This window comes from Meleagris gallopavo, chromosome 12 (assembly GCF_905368555.1).
Source record: "Meleagris gallopavo chromosome 12, MGAL_WU_HG_1.1, whole genome shotgun sequence".
NCBI lineage: Eukaryota > Metazoa > Chordata > Aves > Galliformes > Phasianidae > Meleagris > Meleagris gallopavo.
In genome coordinates this window covers 13,296,827-13,323,243 of record NC_139415.1, presented here as the reverse complement: position 1 = coordinate 13,323,243, position 26,417 = coordinate 13,296,827, and the positions used below count along the sequence as shown (strand labels likewise).

Genomic DNA, 26,417 nt, shown 5'->3' with positions numbered 1-26,417 from the left:
CAGCGTAATATGAATAGATGGGAGAATGTTGATGCTTTACCTCTGGCATTTATCTCTGTGTAGGCTTCCTAACTTATTCAGCCTTAGAGTACTGAGTTAAGGGACCTCCTATTCTCAGAAACTAACAACAGATTTGGAAATTCAACAAAAATCTGGAAGGAATGGCTATGAATGATGGTGAATAATTTGAGACCTCTGAGCTTTTTTGCTATGAATTTGTTCTCAAAGGGTTTTTGAAGTTACAACTTATGTTGCTGTAAACATCACTGTCACTTTTGGGGTCTTTCATTAGCATTTCTGTTTCTTAATCTCCCTGCAAATTCAAATGCAAGTTCTCGAGCTTTGTGTTGTATGATGCTTTCTTGTAGTCTCTGGGCACAACTAAGTTAACTATCCCCAAACTCTGAAGAACAGAAGACGTTTTTTCCCCAAGCTATGCTGTTAGTATTCTTTTTCTCTTGCATTGCCATATGTGTGGCGAAATGTTTGCAATTGTTTCTAAAGCTTCTTCAGTAAAAAAGCAAATAGTAAATAGTAAAATAGTAAAAAAGAGCCAAATCATTGAGCTGTGGTTAGGGCTTATGGAAAATGGGATCTGATAACAGGGGACAGCATTGTGCTCAAGGTAAGACAGAAAGCTAACTACTCATCTAGCATCTTATGATGCAACAGGGAGAGGTGATCATCATGTGTGAATTACTAATCCCTGCAAGAGGATGGGGGATCTGGAAGTGTGATCTGTCAGGAAAGGGGATCCAAGACATCCAGACTGTGGTTTGTTTACATCCATCAGCTTTCATTGCCTTCTGAACATTCACACAGTGGGAATTAATAGTTTTACACAGCTCTAGCGACAGATACAATTGTCACAAGAAAGAGAATGAAGCAACAGTGTGGAAGAGCTCCTTTAAAGAGCTTCTAATTGTCTCTCATATAATTTTCTGTCAGCGCATTAATTTGTGTAAGACATAGTGTGCTGGCTCTGCTCATAAAACCCATTACCTACTGTCCTCCTTCCGAGACCATTTGAGGACATTGTTCCTGTACTCCCTTGGTTCTCTATCCTCTTTACATAATGGTCTGTTATTAGATTTTATTGAGTCCTGCTGATGTGAAAGAAACCTAAAGCCTTGCTTCAATGTCACTTGTCAAATGTGTTAACTCTTAGAAAGACTTCAAGATTGGCACTGGATATTTCCCTTGCCTCTAGGACTAATCTTTTTACAAGGCACAGATGGATCTGGAAAGCACGGTGAACAGCATGTTCTTACTCCCTGCACCTCTTTCTACCAAACTTAACACCCTTCTAATATTAGAACTTTTTCTCCATTAAGGCCATCTGTGTTTCACAGTTGCCACACTCAACTGTAGTATTTCATCCCTCTGTGTATTACCTAAGCTCTCAACTTTAGGACCTGTGGAGCCCAGCCTAACTCCTTCAGTTTAACTTAAGGTAGGTTTTCAGTGTATTTCCAGAGACCAGGGGAGCCAGTGAGATAAGATGGCCTGACACAGAAGAAAAGTATAGTGCCACTCTGCATTTAACTCTTTGGTATGTTGAAAGCAATATGCCTCCAAAGCCTGGTCAAAATTCAGTGTTTTTCAGGTAGAATGCCATCTCTCTATCTAAAATATGGTATTTCATGGAGTGCAACGTCTTTTGCTGTTGTTCTTGTTGAAATTAGTCTTCTCATTTGGAAAACTGAAATCTCTGAACCTGAATTTGCATGCCAAATGAGGCTATATAGCTTCTCTTCTTATTGCCTGGTTGTCTGTAGAGCATCTTGTCCATCAATCAGTAGTCCTCATAACGTTCTCCATGAATGGACTGCTGTGATTCCATAATTATGCACAGGTATTTCAGTTTGGTTAATTTTATAACTTGGTAGTGATGTCCTGCTGGCAGACACAGAAACCAAGGAATGTCATGCTTGTATCACTTGTTCACACATTGCTGGGCTGAGCTGGAGAGGATTTATCTTAGCATCTGCCTAGAACACTTGGTCAATAAAGGTTCTGCAGAGTGTAAGGATAATCACATGAAAACAGTCCCTGGCCAAGAGTGGAGTGGTTTATTCTTCATTTTACGTCTCCTTAGAAGATTAGGGCTTTAGCTCCAATCTCTGATTGCTTTGTTAACATCAGCAAAGAATTGTGTGCACGCATTGACCACCTACCATGTTGCTTTGCAATACTGAGGTCTGTAAGCATTTGTCTTTTGCCTAGAGACCAAGCTTACTTCATCAGCAATCTCTAATTATTCATTTAAAGAGGAAAAGCTCTTACTAGAAGGACTAAAGAGACCCACGCCAGAATAAAGTACTTATTTGAAATGTAAAAGGCTGAAAATAATGCTCCCAAACTGGAAAGACAAGACCCAACCTTCATATCCTGCATATCAAATAATTATCTCCACTGTCAGTCTACCAATCTCCCTCAAGTGATACCATCCCTGCAGTATGAAAGCTGAGCTGAAATTTCTGCATCCCTGAAAAAAAAAACAAAAAACGTTTTGTTTGTATTGTAATGTTTTCACACTGAAAAAATGTCCCTGGTAAAACTTCACCTGGCCCTCCTCCATCTTTCTTACCTGCTCCTCCTTGCTTACCAAGTCCTTTGATATCATCCAGCTGAAGCTAAATGTGGACTCCGTGCCCTCCTAGGAATCCAAGCTTCAACTACAGCTGTACTCCAGCGTGGTTCATGCACCAGGGAACAAACTCTGCTCTGAGCTACAGTCCTTACATACATGAAGAGGTACATGTGAATCACTGTAGTGGCCCTTGGAGCAAACTTTCTCCCAGAATTGCACTTTGCAGGGGAAGAGGGGCTGCACAGGATGGAAGCGCTCTCCTTCCCTGGGCTTTGCCATGCAGCCACGCAGTGCCCTCCGCATGCATTCCCTGCCCTGTGACTGCTTTGGGGCACTGTCCATGGCCTTCATGGTTGCAACTGGAGAGAAGCGTGGCAGTTGGTAGCCCAAAACTCTCCGTGAGCCTCAGTGATACCACTCCACCTGTCCCTCATGCTGGGTGTATCTTCCGTTCGTTGTCAGCGCTCGTTAAGACTGAGGGCATCTCTCTCGCTCGCTCTGCCTTCTCAACATCTCCGGTTTCACTGGAGCAGAGTCAAACAGAGCCAAATCCACGCAGGGTCTGGAACGGATCAGCAGGTCAGCTGGGAATGCCTGTCAGGCAGCCAGTGAGCTGCCTCCCTTCTCGCTGGCTTTCTTTGAGGTTTGTAGCTCTTCTGCTTTCTTGTTGCTATTGCCACCCTCCCCACACTCCCCCTTGCCACACACCAAGCACCCAGACCTTTACTGAGCACTTTACTTAATCCCCAGGATTCTTTATATAGGGATTAATCTTCTCGTCACAGTGGGAGAGCTCGGCGGGAGGGGGTACATTTATCTCTCCTGCTGAGGTCTAGAGTTGCATTGCTGTGATTATTGGTGGTAGCAGTCTGCGTGTGTCTGGGGATCTGTGTTTAGCTTCTTCGTTTCTTAAACGGCACAGGGGCAGCAGCCAGGCACGTTTGCTTTCTGGCTGCATTGTCTTCTGCTAGAGAGAGAGATTGTGAGTGGGGAGCAGCATGGCAGAACAAGAAGCCAGTGGCTTGCAAGTCCTTCTCTCCACCCTCCAGGTAAGAACAGCTTGAACTAACGAGAGAGGTGCGTGGGCTTGTTTTCCTCTTCAGTTCACCAGCAGCGACTTGTTGAGCTGAGTTTGTTCTTAGGAACTCCCTGCTGGCTTGTCTCTAAAAGCATCAGCACACAGGAGTCCTGACCTGCACCTCCCACCCTAAAACGCCTTTATGAAACGAAGTTTCACTATCCGAAGATGAACGCTGGCAGTTACTGCTATGCATCAATCACAGAGCCCTATCTGCAGTGCCTCGGCTTCTGCAATCTTGCTGTGTGCAGCAGGGGAGTGAGGGAGGTGTGAGGAATCGGCTGCTTTACGATGAATGGGACCTGACAGCACTGTCAGTCTGTGAGCGAGGCGAGCTGCAGGAGCGTGCAGCAGTGCTCCGAGCGCCATGGAGAATGAGTAAATAGATCTGCCCGGAGGCTGCAACTTCCTCCCTGTCAAATTTGCTTCACCAAGACCCCGAAGCACTCTCAGGAAAGCAGCAAAACCTCCCGAGGTTGGGCTTGGTGAGATGCTAAGTGCTCAGCAGATGTCCCCGAGGAGCAGAGGGGAGGGAAATGTTCCACTCCAGGATCACACTTGTTGGACAGGAGAAGTACTTCTTCCTTTGTCTGTAGGGTATCCCCTTGGTTCTCTTTTCTCCCAGTATGTATGTGCTCCTTGTGGTCTCACAGGAGAGGAGGCATGACCCACTCTATGAAACGAGATGCGTGTTTTGGAAGGGAACCTGTGTGTTCACGAGATACCGTTATGTCATGAGTGGTGGGTGGGAATTGCTTTGCCAGGACGAGTTGCTTGTACAAAAAACAGCTTTTAGATGTTTATGGTGAAATTCCAGTTGTCTGCATTTCTAAGATGCCCTCATCTGGGTCAGAGCCCCACAGGGGCAAGAGTTTGGGGCAGTGTGTGCTACAGGGTCCTTACATCTGGGGCAGCAGCATCCTCTGACAGCTTCTTGCATCACTGAAACCTTGCACTGCTGCATGCACAGGAGCAGGAAATAAGGAGCACATTGTGTGAAACAGACTTCCCTCCTGGGTCAGCCCAAGAGCTCAAGTCCCTCAGCCCTGTGTTTCTGAAGGTTTTTGTGACCCGTCAGAAATGTGTATAGAAGGTCGTAAAACCCCATGGTTCGTAATTGGCTCCAGAACCATAGCTGCATGCGGTGATCAGCCTTGACATCTTTATCCAAGCTTGTGTAACTGTCAACAACTTTTATTTCTCATAACATTGCCAAACCCTGGTTTGCCCTCCATGGCACCCTGTGGCGATGAGTTCTGCAGAAGAATGGGCACACATGAAAGTTGTTTACTGTTCTTTTTATGGCAGTGTAACTTGCTTGCCCCATTGCTCTTTCAGCATATGTAATGCATGTTTTGCATTAGATCGTGTTTTTGCCATGTCCAGGTTACAGTCTGTTACTTTGGATAACTGAGAACTGAGTGTACATCTCCTGTTTCTTCTTATACTTTCTAACGCTGACAGTCCTGGTACTCTGTGCATAATCGGGGGGCAGAAAGGGACAAGGCACAGTAATAAATTGGGATCTGTAATTTAATTTATGTGATCCATTAACAAAACTGCACGGAAGAGGATGAAGTATATCTAGAACCAAGTAAAAGAGTTGGCAAAACTGCAAAGGTATTGGCAAAAATGCAAGGCTGCTGAGCACTCACCCACAGTGTTACAAAATCTAACCTTAGTACAGCAACCTTTTTTCCAAAAAATTCATATTCACTTAAAGAAGAGTGAAGGGCTTTACTCTGATTCGTTCTGATTCCTATCCTCCTCTCTTACCTTCAGCCAAAACTCTATCAGTGTATCACTCCAACGCCATCACCTGTCCCAGGTACACAAACTCAGAGATAAAAAGGACCTTTGCTAGTCACAGTCTGGAAGCACTGGCCTGGGAAATAATGACTTTTGTTGACATTTGCATTTGCTGATATAATCTCTCCACACTTTTTATTTTCTCCAACAGCTGTCCAAAACACAGTGGCTTTGTTTTTGTGTCCTGCCAAATTGCCAGTGCTAGTTCATATTATTTTATTGGGCATGAAGAACATATCTGCTGAGTACAGCAGGCTGTTCTGCAGGACAGTATTATTGTGTATTTTCCCTTTGTTTTATCACCTTAGTCTCATTTGTATACAGAATGCTTTCAGCTGAAGCATGAGGGAACATTCACCCACCAAGCTGCTCTTTACAGACCTCAGAACAAAACAGCCTTCTTCCTTTAGTCACACACTGACAACTAGTTTTCTATCTTACTTCCAAGTACTGGCATGGATTATTATTCCCAATCTGAAGAATGTACCCACCTGAGAAATGTTCTATCACCTTCAGCTGAGAGAGCAGTCTAGCTTATCTCCTCTTGGCACAGACTCCTGGTCTCACAACCTGGCTTTGGTAAGGATGGTCTCACGCAGACCAAAACTCAAACACTGTGCACTTTGTCACAGAATTCCTGCTCCAGTCGAAGAAAGGAAGAAACACATTTGGTTTTTTGAGTTCTTCAGAACTGTTAACAGAGCAAAAAGGGAGCATGATCCTCCAGTGACAGCAGAAACTCATGGAAGCACAACTCGTTACAGATGTTCTGAAAAGTGACAAGGTGAAAAGCAAAAACTGCTTTTAAAGCGCGGCTGCATTTTGTCACTGAAATGTCACTGCAGGGAAGACATGACATTTCAGATCCCTAGGTAAGAAGTGCTTCATTGCTTACAAGGTACAGCTTTCAAATGTGAGTTTCAGATTTAAGAAAAACCTCTCCCTTTCTCATAGGTTTTGTATCAGTATTGCAGTGCTAAACCATTAGGAACTTTCTGTTATTTCTTATTTTGCTTTTAACCCTGCTACTTTCTTCTTTGCTCTCTCTTCTTGACTCTCCCCATCCCACCTGCTCCTACAGTTATCCCATTCATCTCTCATCCTGCTCTGTTCCATCTCTGCATCACAGTAATGTCTTTGCATCCAGCTCTGCTCTGTCTTTCTTAGCCAGTACAGTACCTGCACCAAGGCTGGGCTGATTACTACTCTTCACTCTACTCTCCAGTCAGACCGTGCCAGAAATCAGCATCATCTCCACATACAGCTTATGTTCAGGGGAGAAACTCTGATGTTTTGCAGATCTTTAAAACTAAATCCCAGACAGATTTGGGTTTAGATCCCCTATTTATTTTAATGCCTAGAGAAGGTATGTGGTCATTGATTAAAAAAAAAAAACAACTGTCAGTGGCTACGTAGAGCAATAGAAAATGCAGCATCTTTTGTTGTGTCCCAGATTATTGAATCAGCTGTGATTTTAGAGCATCCATATTCATACTGCTGGTTATCCTAGCTTCATCTCACTCCATCCTCCAGATGCATGCTAAATAAGGAACATTTTGATTCTTCCTCTGCTTTCTCCCTGCTCTTTTCCTTGTTTGCCAGGCCGAGATATGAGCCTGCCTTGGTTACCCCTGAGAACATCTCCTTATTGCATGGCAGTGTGCACTGTGTTGCCTGAGGAGTCCCAGATTTCCTGTTGGCTCTCAGCACAGTGTTCACATGCTTCCCAAAGCCACACTGTCTGCGTGCATATTCCACTAAGCTGGCAACCCTTGGGGCTGTTGGCAGATCTTTGGCTCATACTAAACCCTACTGTGCTGGACTGCAAAGGTTTCCGAATGTTATGGTTCAAAAGGAAAGAGGTGAAAATCTTACGTATCCACGAGTGTAAAGGGATTCCTGTCTGAATGACTGTGGTGCCCAGCAGGGAAGAGATGCAGGATTCACTGTTTGCTAACTTGAAGCTCTCTGTTCCATTGCGCTGCTTCTCCCGAGCTGTTTTGCTGGCTGGCTGACAAGGCAGTTCTATTGTTATCCTAAAGTCAAGTGGGAAGATATCTGTGCTGCTCCAGTGACAATGAATATAAATGCATTTTGCAAAATGCTTTTGTCTCCTCTGCATCCTTGCACTTATACTGTCAGCAGAGCAGTTGAGATTCCTGGGACTGAGCAAAATGGATGTAAAACACCAAGAACTTCTCAGCAAGCAGAAAACGCCTGCTGGTTTGCACAGGAGGTGGGAGAGTTTGGAGTTTGGTTCTGTATTTTTGGGAGGCAGCTTGGCATATAGGGGTTAGTTGAATACTCTTACAGGGAAGAAAACTCAGCTCAAAACCAGATGGTCATTTTCATGTGGTTCATTAACTGTGTTTTATTGAGATTGTTATACCTAAAGTAAACAGCAGTGGATTTAGTGTTCTCCTATTCCTTACAAAAATATTCTAGCTTTGGAGCAGCAAAAGCAGTGCAATTAGGTCAATGAGACACTTGGTTATGGTGTTCCAAGGAAAATCCATCATAGGGAAACACTGGATGCTCTCTCAGTACTCTCCTGTCTCTAATGCCAAAGCAGATTTGTATAGGAATCGCTAAGTCACGGCCTGAGCCAATGATTGAGCACCTGTTGAAGGGACACAGCCAGCCCTGGGAGCACAGGTGAAAGCAATTCCTGGTTCCACCCCTCCCTAAGCCTCATTGAAGGGCTGGCTGCCACAAAGGAAGGGTCTCTACCTGCAGGTCCCTCTTTGTGGAGTATTTGGTGAGCCTTCCTCCTTGGGATGGGTAAGCAAATCCTTCTTTCTTTAACTGCATTGGGACCTTCCCCCTTTTTGGGTAATTGAGAACTGGTTATCTGCTATTGTTTTTTCATAAAGACGCAGATTGCATATGCTCATTTTCTTTTTTTTAAAGAAGAAATACTCTTCTGCAGGCAATTCTGTAGAGGTTCTCTGGGCCAGCATCGCAACTTTCAGAGTCATTGCTTGTACTTTTTGCCTCAACTATCGCATCCTCTCTAAGGAGAACCTAAAGGTAATTCAGAGCTCTTCCTGGCTCACCGCCGTGGGGCACTGCTAAGCAGGAGGAGCCCTTGCACCATCAAGAGAGAAAGGAGGCCAACATCTGGGCATCAACCCCAAATTCCTACAAGGCCATGGAAGACATATCAACATTTGGCTTTCTTGCGAATCAGTGCAGAGCCCTGAAAGCCCTCAGAGGCAGCTGAGGCACGTTTTGGGCTCTGCTGAAACCCTTCCACCAGCTGAACTCAGACCAGGCTTTTGTTCTGTTCTCAGGCTGGCTGCAGCTGTTTCTCTGAGCATGCTGCCAGCTCCTCTGACAATGCTTTCAGTTGGGCTCTTCAGAGTTCCCTGTGACCGCATTAATGAAAATGTCGGACCTTGGGGTGTGCAATCTACCCAGAAGCCGATCAGAGCTGTACCAATAGCTGCAGCTGGGATGAGCAGGAAAGTGCATTGTATTCTGGCCCCAGGAATCTGAACAGAACTATCTCTGCCAAGGAAGAAAAGTCAGCTTCAGTCTGTCCTTTCCTGGAGACCCTCTGGCTCTCTTGCTGTAGAAATGCAAATGTGGTCGGATAGTTTTGTCACTAAATCACTTGAATGCGGGGCTAAAGAAGTGGGTTACGTCCCAATGCATCTGGCTTAATCATGTGTTAAATTGCTAATAATCCCACTGTGCCTCCCTTTGGTGTTAGAGAAGATCAGGCAATTAATATTTGGAAAAAAAAAAAAAAAAGTGAAGTTTTGCTGAAATAATGATTTTTAAAAAAGTGAATCAATAATTCTATTTCAGTATGGGGCTTGGGTTGAGCACAATAAATAATGCACAGGACTACATGTTAAATGTTGAGGACAAAGAGCTATGCAGGGTGATTGTCAGGGAAGCATGCACTGCTCATGCAGGAGCAGGGGTTTTGTGAAATAAAACAAGCTACTGTGTAATAAGTAAAATAAAAAATGCCAGGGGGCCAAATGAGGTGACACAAACAATTTAAAAGCAATGCCTCTTAACCTGACTTTGCACCTATGGTCAGGCTGTTTTTATGTAGTATAATGGTATGCTATATAACAGTGAGCAGATTTATACTGTGTATTTTCTGGACAGCTGCAGCATTATGGATATGCACATTAAACTACATTATGTAAGAAAGTAAGTGCATTTGTTTAAGACATACTTAGCTTTCACATACGATCTAAAAATATTCCAATCATTTGATTTTCTATTTGTAAATCACAAATATTGTTGAAGGTTACTGTGCTTCCATGGCTGTTTTGTATGCCTAATATTAATACACTATGTCAATATCTTTGTGTCAATGGAAAATTTCCACCTTCACCTTCTCTTGGGCTTCAATAGTTTCACTCTGTGAAATACATGGAAAGAGTTGTTTTCAGACAGAGAGATGTTTGTTTGAATAGATCTTGCTTATGTTTCTTTATATAGCATAATCTTATTTCCAGTGTATTATGCTACATTGTGCTGTAATGATTTGGCAATCCTTTTCACACACTTTTTCTCTCCAATGCATTGGAGCAGTCCTCTTGGCTTTATCTGTAATGGGAAAATATGTCTGTGGTAGAAAATGCAGTCGTGGGCATCTCTGAATGACAGTTTATTACATTACACTTAGCAGAGAGTCCTAGAAGGTTGTATCAAAAAATGGATGAGCTGATATTGGTTAACTTGAGCAGCATCTTGTAACACCAGCAGTTTCATGAGAGAACAGCACCTCCAGGAGTTTAAGAGATGGGGGTGGATTTTGTGCTGCTCATTCTGAGATAGCAGGGCTGAAAATTGCCCCTGGAGATGTCCCTGTCACAGGGACACTGGTTTTGTGAGATCGGTCCTGTTTGTGTCAGGATAGGTAGCACAGTGCATGTATTCACTCCACTTGTGAGAAAATCAGAAGGAGAATTTGTGCTTCTGGGGGAAGAAGAGCTAAAAGCCCCTTGTTTTCCAAAGAGCCCAGGGAAAGTACAGAACTGAGGTGACGCCACTCGCTCCTTATGAAATTAGCCACGCTCCTTGGGGGGAAGGTGACCCTTTCCTGTATGTTTTAGGGTTGATGTGTGGAGACCTGAGAGCCTCAGGTTTTCCTGTCTTTGCAGATCCCCTATGTGCACACTAATCACCCTATTGTGCTATGCCAGACTTTAGCCCCATGACTACATTGTTCTTACCGGACCTGGATGTAAAATAATTCCCTGTAGCCTTTCTCTGTTCTGTTAATAAGCACTTGTCTCATGGATAGTCTATTTGCACCTGTTGGCCTATAGAGCCTGATGTGCTGTAGGACACAAATCCTGTTCCACTAGCTGAAGCCTTTCTGTGTGCTGAGCTGACTGCTCCTCTCCACAGGGGAAGGGACTTGGATTCTTGATCAGAACAAGCTGGTTTGGGCTACTGAGGTAGACTGCATCCAGAACAAGACTGGAAAGTGGTGGGATGCACTCCTTGATAGGGATCTACAGTCTTCTCCAGGGATACCCAGATGGTCCAAGGCAATGTCACCTGACTGTCCTGCTCCCCACTACAAAATCAAGTTTGATGCACAAAGTGAGGAGTGAGTGTTAGAAAGAAGCCATACAGTTTTGTTCTTGTACAGCTCTAGGCATGAATGTCCAGCGCAGTTGACAGGAGTGAGTCCTCAGTGCCTACAGTCCTGGAAACTGTGTGCGTCAGAAGGAATGTGTGCTGTTATTTTACAAAAGACAGTTTAATTTCTGAAAAGGCAGTTAATTTAAAGCTCCTATTGAAGCAAGAATATGAATCAATGAAGGCGCAACAAATTCACATCCGTGACTGAGTATTTCCTGATGATTTGTTGTACTGTTAGGGCCTTTGTTTTACTGAATGGAGACCTGTCATATTATGAAGAAATTAAGGTTTTAGAAGTCAAAAATTTTGTCATTTGTTTCATGCCTCCTGGAGAGGACAAAGATAATATAATAGAGACCCTTCTGCCCACAGGCAGTACTAAGCTACGCAGAAGAGAATGAATGTTTTGCACGGGGTATTGATTGACAGAATAACATCTGCTCAACAAGAAATTCCATGGGCAAAGTGAAACCTCCTTCCCTTAGGGGATTTGGAGAGCAAGGCTGTCATTTCTTTCTTTGTGATTTCTTTTCTGGGAAGAACACTGCTTTTTCTTTAAAGGTGTTGTAGGTTGAGTTGGAATTAATGAGTACAGCAAAACTTTTATGGTGAGTCTTTTGTGAAAGCTGAGTAATTCTGACACAGAAGAGTCCTGTGGAAGAAATAACTAATCTACCAAGGAGTTCTTGCCTTTTTTTTCTACCTTTCAACAAGGGATGCTTGAAGGCAGTACATTTTTGTTTTTATTATTTTTCTGACACTAGAGACATGGAAGCACCTCAGTATTATTGCATTTTACTGCACTCCACTACTGGGGAGTCCTTTATGTGCATTAATTGTTGGTGTAATTTACAAGCAGAGGTTTCCCAATGGGATTTTGATCCCTACAGTAAATGGAGATGAGTTCTTACCCTCTGGACTGATCTGCTACTCCTCATTATTCTACCTATTTCCTCCCTTTCAACATACAGAATGGTGGAGTACTGATGGCCTGGGCTTTATTCTCAGGACTGCTAAAAACTCTCTCCATCAAATTCATTTAATATCTGTGCCTCTTGATTTCTTCATTTGATTGCTAAATAGTACCAAACTTCATTGTCAAATCTGAGTGCTGAGAAGCAATCACGTTGCTTCCCAAATTAAAGTGTAGAACAACTTACTCCATGGGCAGATGACACTCGTGTAGTGGGTAGAATCGACTCAATGCAGATGGTCTTCTACCACCCTCTCACTTTTGTGGGATTCCTTCTGGAAGGTCGAAGTGGAAGATTACAGTGAGGATAAAGCTGGCTCTCCGTTTCATTCAGGATTAACCTGACAAACAGGAGTGTAACTGGGAGGGAAAGCATAATCAGTTCACTTGGCATAGGGAATGCCCACCTGTCTGTGCTGCAAAGGAGGGGAGGGCGAATGGTTCACCTGACCTTTCCCTACGATTAAAATACAGATCTGATGAAGTCAGAGGAGCAAACTGAACTGCCTCTTTCAACCCTCTGTTTTTCCAGGAATAAACTAGCACCATCCTCATGGTTTCTGGCGAGGATAGAGGACAGCAGAGGTACTGAACTTTTTTTTTTCTTTTTTTTTTTCTGGTCTCCTCTTTGAAAACTCTCTTGCATTTGAATGGCCCCTTGCCTCATGTTAGCATGCCATAACAAGAGGAAAGAGCTTGAGATGCCATATGAAGAGGGTTGTGTGCCTGGCAATGGTTTTCTTCAAGTTTCTGTTCCAATAGGACTTAGGTCACCTCATCTCCCCATAATGCAGAAGGATTTCAAGGGGACAGCTGGAAGTAGAGGTGCATTAAAACGATTCTCATCTAATATGAAAACCATGCTTATTAGTGGTTTGTTTCAAAAGATCCCATAGGTAAAGCTGTACTTCACAGAAAATTTTGGAAGGTCTTATCTATGAGTTATGGTTATTGAAGTGTTTGGAAAACTTCCGAGCTGAGTTTGCCTTCTGTGTTCCAACAGAGCTTATGGTGATCTGTTCTACCAATGGTTTCCTTGAAATCATGCTCAAATATAAGGACACAACTACATTGTGGTGGTCTGTACATGCTGGTGTTGGATAAAAGTATCGGGTTAGGCTGTGGCACATACCAAATCTCCTTCTGGGGTATTCCCAGCATAATTCACCTTACTCTCAGAAAGCAGATAGTGTCTCAGACAGAACACTGAGCTCGTATTTTTAAATTTATTTCCTGTCACTTTTTCCTAGAGTACAAACACAGCAGTGAGCTCATTCACTGAGCTAACAAAATGCCTGTTAGCTTGACTGGCCAACACTTACTTTGCAAATGCTTCTCTGCTGCAGAAATGAAGTAACAAGAGCTGAAGGAAGTCCCAAACATGCCTGCTCTTAATATGGTGGTGTTGGCTTGCCTTTTCTGATGGCTTACATGGGATATGGGTTGAAGATAACAGTATTTTTAATTTCTGGATGGTGAATGGAGTACCCGGTCATACTTTTTAAAAAGTTGGTAGAGCTGAGGGCTTTGCTTTTTAGAGGTTGCTGTGAAAATCTAGACAGATGAGTCTCAGCAATGCAGTTAGACAGGTGTTCTGCTTTACATTACTTGCAATACTACTTTGAATCATTAAGGATTTGGAAGCAGAGTTTGCTATTCATTATGGATGCCAAATTTCATTTGTTGTTTGATTTTTTTTTTTATTTTATTTTATTTTTCACTTAGACTGGATGGGAAAAATAGGTTCTTCATTTTCACTTTCAGGTTCTACCCCCTAAGAAAATAAGCTGTGACTAACAGTAGTTATTAACAGTATATCTCCATTACTCTAACCTCAATCATCATTATTAAGTGTTGATTGATTGAAGGCATATTCATTGCTGCTCCAGAAAGCACTTTTGAAAGTGGAGTAGGTTGATACATAAGGACACTTATCTCAGCTAGAGAAAGGACTACTGTGAGTCTCAACCAGAATATACCTTATAGTGCCCCTTTTCATCACCCTGTATGGGTTTATGTCAGACTAAAATGTATCAAATGGGACGTTAGCACTGGAACAGAGAGAGAAGCCCAAAGTGAATGCAGCATTATGGAAGGAAGAGCCAAGGCAGGCCAAGATTAGGCAGAGGGACCCCTGTGGCTTTTGTGCCCTGCTTAATCAGGAACATCAGAGATATGAAGGCACTGCTGTCCTTGCTTATAGTTGTCTGTTTTTACCTGCACATGCTTACACTTCAAAATCTGTGTCTTTATTAAAAAGCAAGTACATTTGGAATTTTTCCAAGGATTGTATTCTGGGAAATGGCTTTGCTGGAGGGGGGGGAAAAAAAATCTTTGTTAATTCATAAATCCACTTCTTTGAAAGACAGAGCATTCTCTGGAGTGACAGCTACAGAAGCTCGCAAAGAGAAGTTGTTGCGTGTTTCATGATGCTCTTTGCTCACGATATAGGAAAAGAAAACTACAGCTGAATAGGGAAAACAGATCCTTCCCTGTTAAGTTTGGGTAGCAGTTGTGTTGTGTAGCTGTAACAGAGCATCATTTGAATGAAATGTTAATATTTTAAAATAGTTCAGTGACAGGTAAAGTAATATGAAGTATAGGTATAAACCAAGGTATGAATCCAAGAAACACCAAGAGGCAGTAGGTGCTAGCATGTGTATCGAAGTTGTTGTGCAAGAATAGCTAATGCTACATGAAATCTTAAGTGAATATGAGAGACACATGCTAGGCTGATTTAAGGATTAGAATAAAAATAGATCTTAAAATAAGGAAACATGTGTTTGATATAACATTAAATCCAGTGAAAGTTTTTAGGTGTCACGGGCAACTTATGGTAAAATAAATGTCCTCTGAGAATTTATCTGCAGTAGAAATTACAGAAAGAACTGTAGAAGTGTTCAGAGGGATGTCTGAAATTCTTCAGAATATCATGTGATTTGATTTACCTCAAAGTCTCCTCATTTTTTTTTTTAATGCTTCCAACTCAACAGAAGAATTTTAAGGTTAAAAAATAATGTGCTTTGCCATCAGTTCTGCATAATAAAGGAATTTCTCTATTAGAGGTGCATAAGTGAGAGGAGGAAATGACAAAAATGAACAATATATGAGGAGGGACTTGTGTAGAAGGATAGCTCTGTATTTTTTTTTTTTAACTCACAGAAAACTTTGGCATGAGAAAAAGCAAGCAAGAAAAAGCAATTTACTTTGCTAAAGGCATCCAAGAAATTGCAGCCCAACAATTCCTGCAAGCATCTGGGTGCGAAAGCTTTATTAGTGTGATATGTGAATGGTGTGGCACAGATGATGGAAAAACCTTGCTTTGAAGTCAAGTAATACGAGTCTGGAGACTTGGTGACACAGCAGGCAAAACTGAGGGCTCAGATCATGATCCATGTGCCTCTTAACTCCTCTGTGGATGAATAAAAAGTGTAGCATCTCCCCCATGCTTGAACACAAGGATGAGTATCACTTCACAAGTAGGGCTAGGACTCACTGATGTTATTTCCCAGTTTGGCATTCCGATTCCCTACAAGGGATAGGTCTCTTCTTCATCTTGGGGGAATGGACCTTTCAAGTCCCCATCTGGTTTTGCCACTGACTTACTTAGATGGTGGGCAATTCACTTAGGCATCACTAGGTGATATTTCCCTGCAGCCAAACAAGGGACAATGAATCTGATACTCATGAGGAAGGATGCGGCGGGGCAGGTGTTAATTAATATTTGTGAAGAAATCTATGATCCTGTGATGAAAGGTGTTATGTTAGTGCAATTTATTGCATTAAATATAGTAAGATTCCTTGGCACAGATGATTTCCACAGTGTTATTCACCATGTTATTTTGGCTGGAGATCAGTTCAGTCAAAGCTGTTACATCTCAACACCTTTTAGTGTTTTGAAGGCATTCAGATATAAGTGTGGACTTGGCCCATGTCTGCCTTGCAGCAGTTCAGTCCCAAAGTCTGTAGCGCGTATCTTTTGAGAACAAGACGTAAATCTCAATGAACAGGAGCAAAGTCCAGTACAATAACATGGAGAAAGTTGCCTTTCAGGTGTTGTTTCTAAACAGTCCTGGTTGTCTACCCTACCTGGTTATCTGGTGTTGGTGTGAACAGTACCTCATTACTGAACCCAGCTGTGAACTGGTGTGTATAGAAGGTTGCAAGAGCAAGCAAGGATGACCAAAAACCTAACCTCGGGTCAATGGTGATCATGGGGGAAAAAGCCCTGCATCTGATTGCATCAGGTGAGAAAGGGAAGTTTTTTGAGTGCTTAACATTTCCTTTGGTATAAAATCCAGTAAATCACAGAGCCTGGCTTGGAATTGAGCATCAATAGGAAGGAAAATGGCTGGTGTTTGGGTAAATGGGGTGTCAGCAATGCTGGACATAGGTGTGAAGGAGCAAGCATTGCTCACAAACAGAAGCAAGGACTTGCTGGACCACATGTCATGCTCTCGGAGGCCCTTTGGCTGCCCTGCATACAGTTTGAGGGCTACGTGATCCCACACAGCTGTGAATGCCTCTCTTGTAGGATTAAAGAGGTCACTTAGGACACTATCCCAGCAGCAGGGTCCTCCTTCCAGTCTATAAATAGAGCCTTTCCCTTCCCCTCCTCCTTGGTGTTTCCTGACCTGTCTGACTCCTGAGCAAGGTAATCAAGGTTAGGTGAGACAAGTGCAGTTCACCACAGAAGATGGTGACAATGATGGGAGTATTTGGATGTTTTAGGAGCAGGAGAAACAAGATCAGAACTTCTCAGCATTCCTCTAAGGCTTGATGATGACAGTAATGATGTAACAAAGTGCTTCAGTGATAACAAAATTTTAGCTGTAATCATCTGCAATACTTCCTTATTCTGAGGTTCCCCAGTGAAATTCTGGAGATCCCCCCAGTAACAAGAAAACACAGCTGGCTGAATAGTGAGGCTGAGGATGGGGGCACATAGCGGTGTTTTGCTCTCTTTAGTGTGAATTTTAGCTTCACTTAAATTAGAAAAAGCAGTCTGCTTTGGCAAGGTGTAGAATGTAAGGCAGTGAGCCTGGTTTTATGGCTATTGAGAGACCAGGGAGTCAGGTGTGGCAAGATGTCCAGGTGGCAAAGCCATACTGCTAGCATTGTGGAATAGCTGAGTCTGTGCACACCTTCTCCTCGCTGGTGGCAGAGCATCGGGAGCAGAATCTAATTTAAGTGTTAATTCAGTTATTAGGAGCCAAATAGTTTCTGGATGTCTTTAGAGCAAGTGAGGAGAGATTTTTGCTTGGCGCCCAGGCTTGCATTGGTTTCAGCAGATGCAATTTGCATCAGGTTTTCTTTTTCATGGACTCTGAGTGCAGGAATGAGAAATCTTCTTGCAGATGCAAGCATCATTACACGGACAGTTAGTCCAACTACTGCTATTTGTGTGAGCAAATTTATGAAGGGTAAGGAAGAAAGAAGGGCACATTTTGAACGTGTCAAATTCTGCTTCCCTGTTTAGGAACAGGTTATTTTAAAACAAGCAAATGAACAAATAGAACCTGGAACTGGACATCCTATTCCTCAGCCTGTCGTAAAAAAAATCTCTGGAAGTTGGTTAGCACAGACTTTTTTTTTTTTTTTCTTTCCCCTTAAGTGGTCACACTATATCCAATTAATTTAATAGGAGTGCTGTCAGAAGACACGCTACCTGTTGCCCTGCAGGAGTGACTTCTTTAATTCTGCATTTATAATTTTTGCGGGTGGAATAACAGCCTCATATTTCTTTCTCCCCCCAATAAGATATCTATTAGCAAACATCGTGTTGCACAAATTAATGCTGTATTATTTCTTTCCAGGCTTTTTTTTTTTTGGTAACAATAATGCTTACACTCGCAGTAAACGCTCTCTGTAATTTGCATGTTTTATTTGGAGGGGTACTTGCCTGTGGGCAAAAGCTATGAAAGCCCTAGAGCCACAGAAGTGACTGAAGCTTTCGTTTTAGGCCATTGCTAACATGGGTGCTGAGCTGATAGCTGCTGTCCTTCAGGTGGGATGGGAAAAATGATCTCTGGTGGTTCTTCAAAGTCTGTAGGGAAGAAATCTCTGGAGTCTTTCCGTGCTGAAATGAGATTACCTGTTTCTGTGGCTTGGTTGTGACTTTTATAATCTTGTTTTAAGTGAATAACATCTTGTCTTGGCACATTCCCAATAGCAGGATGAGCACACGGGAGCTCCTTCCCAATGACCTGAGCTGTTGGTCAGAAGGATCTTAGGATCAAGCTGCTCTCCAAACCCAATGTAACAATCCCTTTGCTGCCTGTATGTATCAATGATCACACTTCTGGTATTTCTTATTCCTAGCTTTCTACATCCTCCTGTTGTTTATGCATGAGGAGCTTCAGCCAAGCTAACCAAAGCCCCAGTGTTCCAAGGATTAATTCCCAGAAAAAGCTCAGAGGAAAATGATCAGCTGGGAGCTGATTAAATACCTCTCAAGTCAGCCCCATGATACTCCTAGGTGGGTGAGAAAGACAGCAAGCTTTGCTGAAGTAAGGCTAGGATGAGAGGCTCTGGCCAAAAAGTATAGCCGTGCTTGATTTTTAAGTGATGCTTTTTGTTCCTTTAGCCCTTGTCCGGCTGCAAGCCATGAAGGCAGCTATAGCCTGCTGTTAATAGGTAACAATTTGGCTCTAATTCTAAATCCTTTTAGTGAAATCCTGCAGGTGGTTGGTGATTTTTGTAATCTAACTTGAGTCTCTGTTCACATTCCACCCGTATACCATGAATGCATCTTCATTAGTCTGTGTGTGTACAGATATTGTAGGTAACATCCACAAGTGCTGGCAGGAATGGAAAATATTTAGCAGAAGGAGTTTCACCTCTCTCTGCTTAACATTTTTTTTTTAAACATCAAGCATATATTTCAATAAAAATAACGAATGTGTTTATTTTAACCAGAGCTGGGTAAGTAATTTGCATTAAAGAAATTACCCTATTCATCTTTTTTAGATTAGGCACAAGTTGTGACTTTCTCAATGCACTTACTATTCAAAAAGATTTCCCGAAACCTTTTCATGAATGAATCTGTTGGCAATCCTTCCACAAACAGTTTGGTATAAGCATTAATTTCAGCAATTAATTCTAGTAGAACTCGGTGTCCAAATATCTTTAATTTTGAGCATTGCAAGCTAATTAGTCGAAATCTGAGCCGTCTCTATTCAAAAGGCAAATTGTTATCTTGTAAGACAACAGCAACTTCAGAGTTGTTTTAATTTTTTTTTTAATTGTCTGGCTATTGTTAATTGGAGCTGTGTTCTTCTGTGGTCTTCTGTATTATTCAGTGGTTGAAATCTTTGCCACTGAAGTTTGCAGGAAATACATTTTTTTTTTTTTAATGGACCCAGGGCTTTATCTACTGTTTCAGCAAACACAACCATCTAATTCCCTCACTAGTGCACTGAAGGAAGGGGAATGATGAGGAACCAATCCAATCAGAATTTTAATATTAAACTACCAAGAATAAATACTCAGATAATAAAATATTTGGCAATATAACCCAGCTCTAATTTGCACATTTTAAAGGCTGATCTTTTATGTCCCCTTGAGTTCTTTGTTCAACTGAGCCCCTGGATAAAGTGCATGAAAATTCAGAGGATATCTTATGTCATCACTATTTGTGTTAATGGCTTAGGAAACCCACAATCCAATCAGTTAAAATAAACAGCCCAGTGTAATAGGAGCATAAATCAATGAAGACTTCATTACTGAAACCTTAATGTGTAATCCATCCACCTACAGAGGAAAAGGATACTGAGAGGCAGCAAGACAAAACTAGAGGGCTGATATTTAAAAAAGGTGCTGAGAACTGTAACTCTTCCTGGAGTCTGTAAATTTGGTGGGTACTCATCACCCCTGACAGCCTGCTCCTGACTACTTAGTCCCCATGCTTAAAAAATGCCAAGAAATTCAGGAGGAGAGCTCTCATCACTATTTACTTCCTCTGAATGTTCTGGGAGACTTGAGACAGTTCAACACTGGACTAATGAACAAAGACATCACTTAAGCTATCACTGAAACTATCCATTACCAAGGAGTAGTAGTATTCAGAGCTGCAATAACCCTGCTGCAGCACTTCCTCTCTGTGTGCTCCACTGAGCCAGTACCATGAATTTGAACATCCTCTCTAAGGTGAGAGTTGTAATGGCGGACCACGAGTTATTGTATTTTCATTGAAGTCAAATAATTTGTCTTGGCTGGGAAAGAACCAGCAGTGCCATCATAGTGACTCTTTTGGAAGCTTGGTTGGAGGGAGCTGCTGAGCATCCCATAGGAGTTCTGTGACACAAGTGGGAACTCTGGCTGACATCTTAACTGTGAAAGCTGACCTGTTTCCCTGCTTCATTCCCAGGTCTCGCTGAGAGCACACCTTCCCCCACTACAACAGCAAAAGGGTACAATATAGAGCTGCCCACCTAGCTGCACCATCCTCAGGGCCGTTTCAGTTTGAGTTGTTGCTTTAGCTGGGAGCCACTGGAAATAAGTTGTCCATCCGCATTAATAATCATCACAGATCTGACTTATACAGATTTTCTTTATGTTCTTTCTATAATTTCTTCTTGCTAGGTGTTACTTCTTGATTTCTTGCCGTATAAATTCAGTTATGTAATGTGAAGTATGTCAGAGAATAGTTAAGTCATTTTGGCTGGTAAAGTGACCACATATATCCAGAGTGGGTACTAGTAGGTTCAATTTCTGAAGTGCTCCAACATTCAAGAGCCATATATGTGTAAGATGTTATTCTTTTAATTCTGTTAATAAAAAAGATGTTATTATTTTAATAACTTAGTGGGTGATAAACTAGAACAGGATCACTTTATGTGAAATAACTAAGGTTATTCATAACCAAGGCTACCGAAAGGGAAGTTTGCTGTTATACTGGAAATTCTTATTGTGTTGTATTTGTACGGATATTAAGAGATCTAGAACTTAACTCTGTGATATAACAATACGGACTGATGAGACTTCGATCTTAGCAAAGAAATCTGGATAGAGCAGGATTCGAGTAAGAGCTGCAATGTATCACACGGATGAATAGTAGATAGCATGTGTTTCCTTCTCCAAAAACATGATGTATCTCATTTCCTCTAGAGAAAAATGTAGGGTCAATCTAAAGCAGAAAGTGTGGTGTCAGGGTGTGGTGCTTGCTCAGTTTTGATTAAAAATAAGTTTAGGGTATCTTTCTGCTCACCAGCCTCCAGACTTCCATGTGGTTGTAGCTGTAAAGCTGCAAAGACAGGGTGATTTTCTTGTGAAGGAGATTGATATGGTTTATAGATATTCTTTTCCATCTGCCGTAATAACGGATGTTCTTATTGAAAACGACAACACGTTGCTGGGTTAGTTTCCTCAGCTTCGAGGTAACCAGACTGATCTAAAGAAAGAGATGTAATTTAGAATTAAGATGTAAACACTGCAGAAATGCTACTGTGTATTAAATATTGCGTGGTAGGATCACTGTGTCTGTCAGAAGCTTTTAGAATGTGTTATCAATATGGCTGCATGTATTCACTGGCCAGATGGCACAAAGAGTACTCAGTATCCAAACAGGGATTTCAGTGCGTCTGCGCCACATGAGCCACTGCAGCCTGATGTTGTATGAAGTTCACTGTTCTGAATTGAACACTAAAATTGTTGTGTTTCCATTTCAGAGCTCCTGTGACAAGGATGTCCTCCTGAATATCCTCGGTGTCCTCACTGACCTGCTCTCTCTGGGTAAGGAAGCATAGCTGGGGCAATGCCTGCAGGCTAAGGACAGGATTTTCCTAATTCTTAGTAGTCAGCCACTGGAAATACTTAGCTGTGGTGTTAGAGGGCAGGGCTGTGAGATGAAGAGAGGAACCTGACTTCCCAAACCACAAATACTTTATAATAGAGGGAGTTCAGCACCTCCACCTGAAGGCTGCAAGAATGACATGTTCTTATGTGTGCCTGAGCCACATCAAAAAATAAGTGAATTGGCAAACAAAAACAAAAACAAAACCCTGAAAAAATAATTAAATGTAATGGCACTTTAGCTCAGATATATTACTAACTGTTCAGTACTTCTTAACCCAACTGTGCTACTAGGCTGCATCAGTAAGTACTGGAGACTCCTGTGTTACCCAGTCCTCACAGCCCCATCACAGACATTGCGTGTCCAGCTAAGCTTCTCCTTGCAAGTCCTGAAGGATCATTCCTCGTTAGATGGAAGGATTGCCTACTGGGAGAGCAGGGGAAGCATCTCCCCTCCAGGTGCTCTGAGGGCTGAACGTGCAGCTGATTGCAACCAAGGAGAGTTGGTTCAGCTGCCAAAGGTGACCATGGACTCCTGTTTGTTGATGTGGTAGGGCTCGCAGGATTAGTTTCTGGTTTCTTTGAAGATCTAGATTTGTCTGAAAGCTTCTCCAGGATTCATTTTCATTTGGCAGATACTTGTTGGAGATTCTTTTTTTTTTTTTTTTTTTTTTTTTGCTGGTCTAATTTCCAATATCTAAGGAAAGATCACTGAGCCTTCCGCCCCTTTGAAATCTGTTGGTGCCTCTATTTATTCTTCTGTGCTGCATTTCAATGCACGATGAAAAACCTCTGCAGTGGTTTTGTGAAGGTAATGACTGCTGAAGTGAGATGAGAAGAGAGCATCGTTTTTTCACATCACTATTAGCCACATCTCCAGTCTGGGGGCAATCAAGAGGTCAACTCTGCAAATGATCTGGGGTTTATGGCAATAAAACAACTTGAGAAGACCGTGGAAATACTGTGTGCATTGTGCAGGTTGAAGGCTAACACTGCATGTCTGGAGTGAGGATGGTCTGAGCAAAGCCTGCCTTCTTGTCGCCTTTTCCCCAGGGACTGGACGAAGAATTCACTATGTGATCAGCAAAGGGGGTAGTGAGGCACTGCTGCAGGCCCTCATCTCTGCTGCCCGGACTGAGCCACCCGACCCCAGCATCCTCCTGCCTCTGCTTCGCCTCCTGGCCAGGGTTGGCCAAAAAGGTATTGCTGTACAGTGGGATGCTTGGGGTTAGGAAAGTGGGCTTAAAACTAACAGGTGGTCCTAGCAATAATCAGCACTGAGATGTTCCTGATAGTGTTTTGAGTTTACTTTGGGTTGCTCTGCTTTGAAAATACTGGTCATTTACAGTCTGGCCAGTTGGAGGTCTTGGAAAAAGACAGGGAGGGTGTGCTCGCACACACATTCTGCCTTGGGCTGAACTGCTAGCTGAAAAGTTCCCCCCTAGCAGAAACTTACTTTTGATTCTCTTAACCTAAGTGAAATCATAAAATGGTTTCTCTTTGTATATGGTGACTGTAGGTAATTGTGATGTTCTCTTGTTTTTAGCGTAACCTGCAAATAACAGCGATCTAACTCACTGGTATACTTAAATGAATTTTTAATGAAATCCCCACTTGTGAGATTTGGTCCACATTTCTTCATCAGTACTTCTGCAGATACTTGGTCTTTACAATAATTTTGATTCTGCTTTGCATTTCACAGACAGGAAGTTTGGGATTAAAGTGCAGAAAGCAGAAGCAACTGATGTGATCCTGAGTTTGACAAGGCAAAACCTGGGTCACCACCTGAACCTCACCCACTGCCTCTGGGTCCTGCGGGTTTGTGCTTCTAATGGTGAGTACCTAGGTTTTCCTCCTTTCCTCAGCATGGCAATTAGTAGAGCTCTTTTTAGTCATTTCAGTGCAAATAAACATTTCTGCTTAGAACAAGTGTCTGCATGCACTGTTAATATATGGAATTGGACACAAAAATCCAGAATAACCCTAGAAAGAAATATTCTCAAAAGTGTCTATATAGCCTTTACTAAGTATTTCATCTGTGGACTATGAAAATATAAGTGGAAAATATTCATGAATATGAAAGTATTTATGTCAATGGTCTCCTATACCATAATACATACAGCCAACTCTTTTGTTGGGGCTTAGGTACCTTAAGTTGCTATACAGTTTCTGTTATCACAATAACCAAGTTTCACTGTTGTTGATTGTATTGATCCTCAGAGCAGCTGTACAGGGTAGGATAATGCAGTTGGAGCAATGGAGGCAAGAGACAGAGAAATCACTCATTTGAGGCACTTCAGGAAGCACGTGTTAGAGCTGGGAACTTAATGCCCCGTCTCCTCTCCTGTCTTAGTGTTCCTTCCCTTGTCTTGTATGGCTGTGCCCTCATATTAAGCAGTTCAAGCAATGGGATTCCCGGTATTACTCCTAAGGATCCTTACAGATTCATACAGGTTTTCCTTGCTATGAAGCACTGAGTTTGTCAGCACAAGTTTCCCGTTGCTCACTCTAACCATCTTTTTCCTCCCTTCTTTCCTCACCCAACAGATAATTTTTGACAGCCATCCTGCCTGCAGTCTGCTACACGCATCCTAAGATTTAGCATTCCTGGCTCCCAGCCCTGCAGGTCCCTTCTAGCTGTACAGGAGCTAGTTTCATGCAATGGGCTTTCTCAGGCAAGCAGCCAAACCTCAACATTCAACCCTTCTCCCTGCTATAAGCAGCATTTGAAAGACCAAGTCTGACTGAAAATGCAGCCAAGGCCAGAAGCTGAAACGTGCCTTTATTTGAGTTTCACAGCTGCGTAATGACCCTGTGTTGCCTCCCACCCAAAATGATAATCTGCACCAATTACTGCTCTGCTTCAGTGCACCTGCATCCCATTTCAGCTGCAGACGTTACAGAGGTTGCAGGATGTATGCTGCAGCCTCGCCTCCTTTCTGTTCGTGTCAAGTCCCTCACCCCTACCTCAAAATCCATCCTATACTATTTTTCTGGGACAGCTCTGTTACTCTTCAGGTGCCTCCAGCCCAGCTATGCTTCCATCTTGTCTGAGTATTTTTGACTCTGGTCTTTGTGGCCCGATAAACTACTAAAGTCTTCATTGGGCATTTTTAGAATTGGATTGCCAGAACTGTCTATAAATGCTCCCAGTGTGTGCTGTCAAGTGAAGGATTAAAGGTAGCTGAAATTAAGATGTACTCAGAAGCTCCCCTCCCAAAAATACGCTTCCAAACTGCTGAGTAAAAGCACAAGTAGAACTAAACTTGACCCTCCATCACGCCTCTATGAAATAAGCCATCCTCATGCAGCTGCCTCTGGCACATGTAGGAAGAATTTGAGCCATGTCATTTTCCTGACCATATTTGATTATGATTTGCTCTCTGGAGAGTAGTACAATATTCACAGGGGAAGGAGCTTTTGGGAAACTCAGAGAAGAAGCACAGGATTTGAGAACTGGTTTTGGTATGACTCTGTGTAAAGGTGTGTCCATTGCCAGCTCTGTGCTGCTGTTCATCTGTTTGTAAAATGATATGTTTAGGACAATTGGGAGCCCATGGAACTCTGCTCATAGCCTGAGGGGCAGCAAGTCTCTTCCCTGCACCAGCTCTAAACACATCATTGCAGACTGCCTGCTTCAGACCTGACTGCTTTTCTCTTTTATTGGTTTAGTTGCTGCAGGAACCACGCTTGGCATCAATGGAGCCATGGAGCTGCTTTTCAAAGTCATCACCCCCTACAGCAAGCAGCACATCAGGACTGTAAGGTAGGCATTAGTCCAAGGGGAACTCATCTTTCCAGGCCAGCAAGAAATAAAATTTTGGTTCCACGTGAAAAGGCAAAGAAATCAGAAATCGATGCACAATTTCCATTCACTTTAAATCTACAGATTTTTTAAGAGGCAGAAATAGTTCCCTGAAGAACACGCTTATGCTGTGATTCATCATATGATTCATGCTGGTGGCCGTTTACTTGTAGCAATGGCAGTTTGATTACAAGATATCATCCTTCAATTTCCAGTCAGGACTGGATTTTAAGAAGCGCATCCAAGCAGCAGACTGCTCCTGCCCACCCCTTAGCAAGAGCCTCCTGTCACCACTGGCCTGGGGCAGGCTCAGTGGAATTGTGGCAGCTCTGTCTTTTACCTTCTGCAAAGAGTTGTGACCAAATCATTTCAGTATTTTTGAAGAATAACAGCTCTAGGTAGGTTAACCTAGGTCTGTTTTGAAACCCATTCTAAATATTTCAAATAGTATATTTGCTGAGGAGAAATCAATTTTCTACCTCTGCTTGAATGTAGATTATTCCTCAAGCTTTCCATCTGAGGCAGTGCCTCAGATGCATTTCAAGGTAGTACAGAAGATGAGCATCCACTGAAGGACATAACATGTGGTTTGTTCATTGCAAACAGAAGGCAGAACTTACTGCTGTGACCTCTGCCCACACATTTGCTTAAGCAACACAGAACATGCTGGTTCTCTCCGTTTTTGCTCTGGTTTTTTGGAGCACATTGTTCCTACTTGTTCATGAGTGTCTTAGCAATATTCAGACAA

At 42.5% G+C, this 26,417-nt stretch overlaps 1 protein-coding gene across 14 annotated transcripts in view; it reads left to right on the top strand.

The window, feature by feature from the left end:
* Positions 1-3,180: 3,180 nt before the first annotated feature.
* AGBL1 (AGBL carboxypeptidase 1) overlaps positions 3,181-26,417 on the top strand; it is a 489,849-nt gene continuing 466,612 nt past the window's right edge. For 12 of the 14 annotated variants that reach the window (XR_014885983.1, XR_014885981.1, XR_014885977.1 and 9 more), the window contains exons 1-5: positions 3,442-3,642; positions 21,741-21,804; positions 22,918-23,064; positions 23,567-23,698; positions 25,537-25,630. Coding sequence is in view for 2 of the 14 variants with exons in the window: in XM_010717491.4 (XP_010715793.1) it covers positions 3,592-3,642; positions 21,741-21,804; positions 22,918-23,064; positions 23,567-23,698; positions 25,537-25,630 (488 nt within the window). In the remaining 12 variants the exon portion in view is untranslated. Of the gene's footprint in view, positions 3,237-3,441; positions 3,643-21,740; positions 21,805-22,917; positions 23,065-23,566; positions 23,699-25,536; positions 25,631-26,417 lie in introns of those variants that run through there. The other 2 variants (XM_010717491.4, XM_010717493.4) reach the window with 2 other exon arrangements.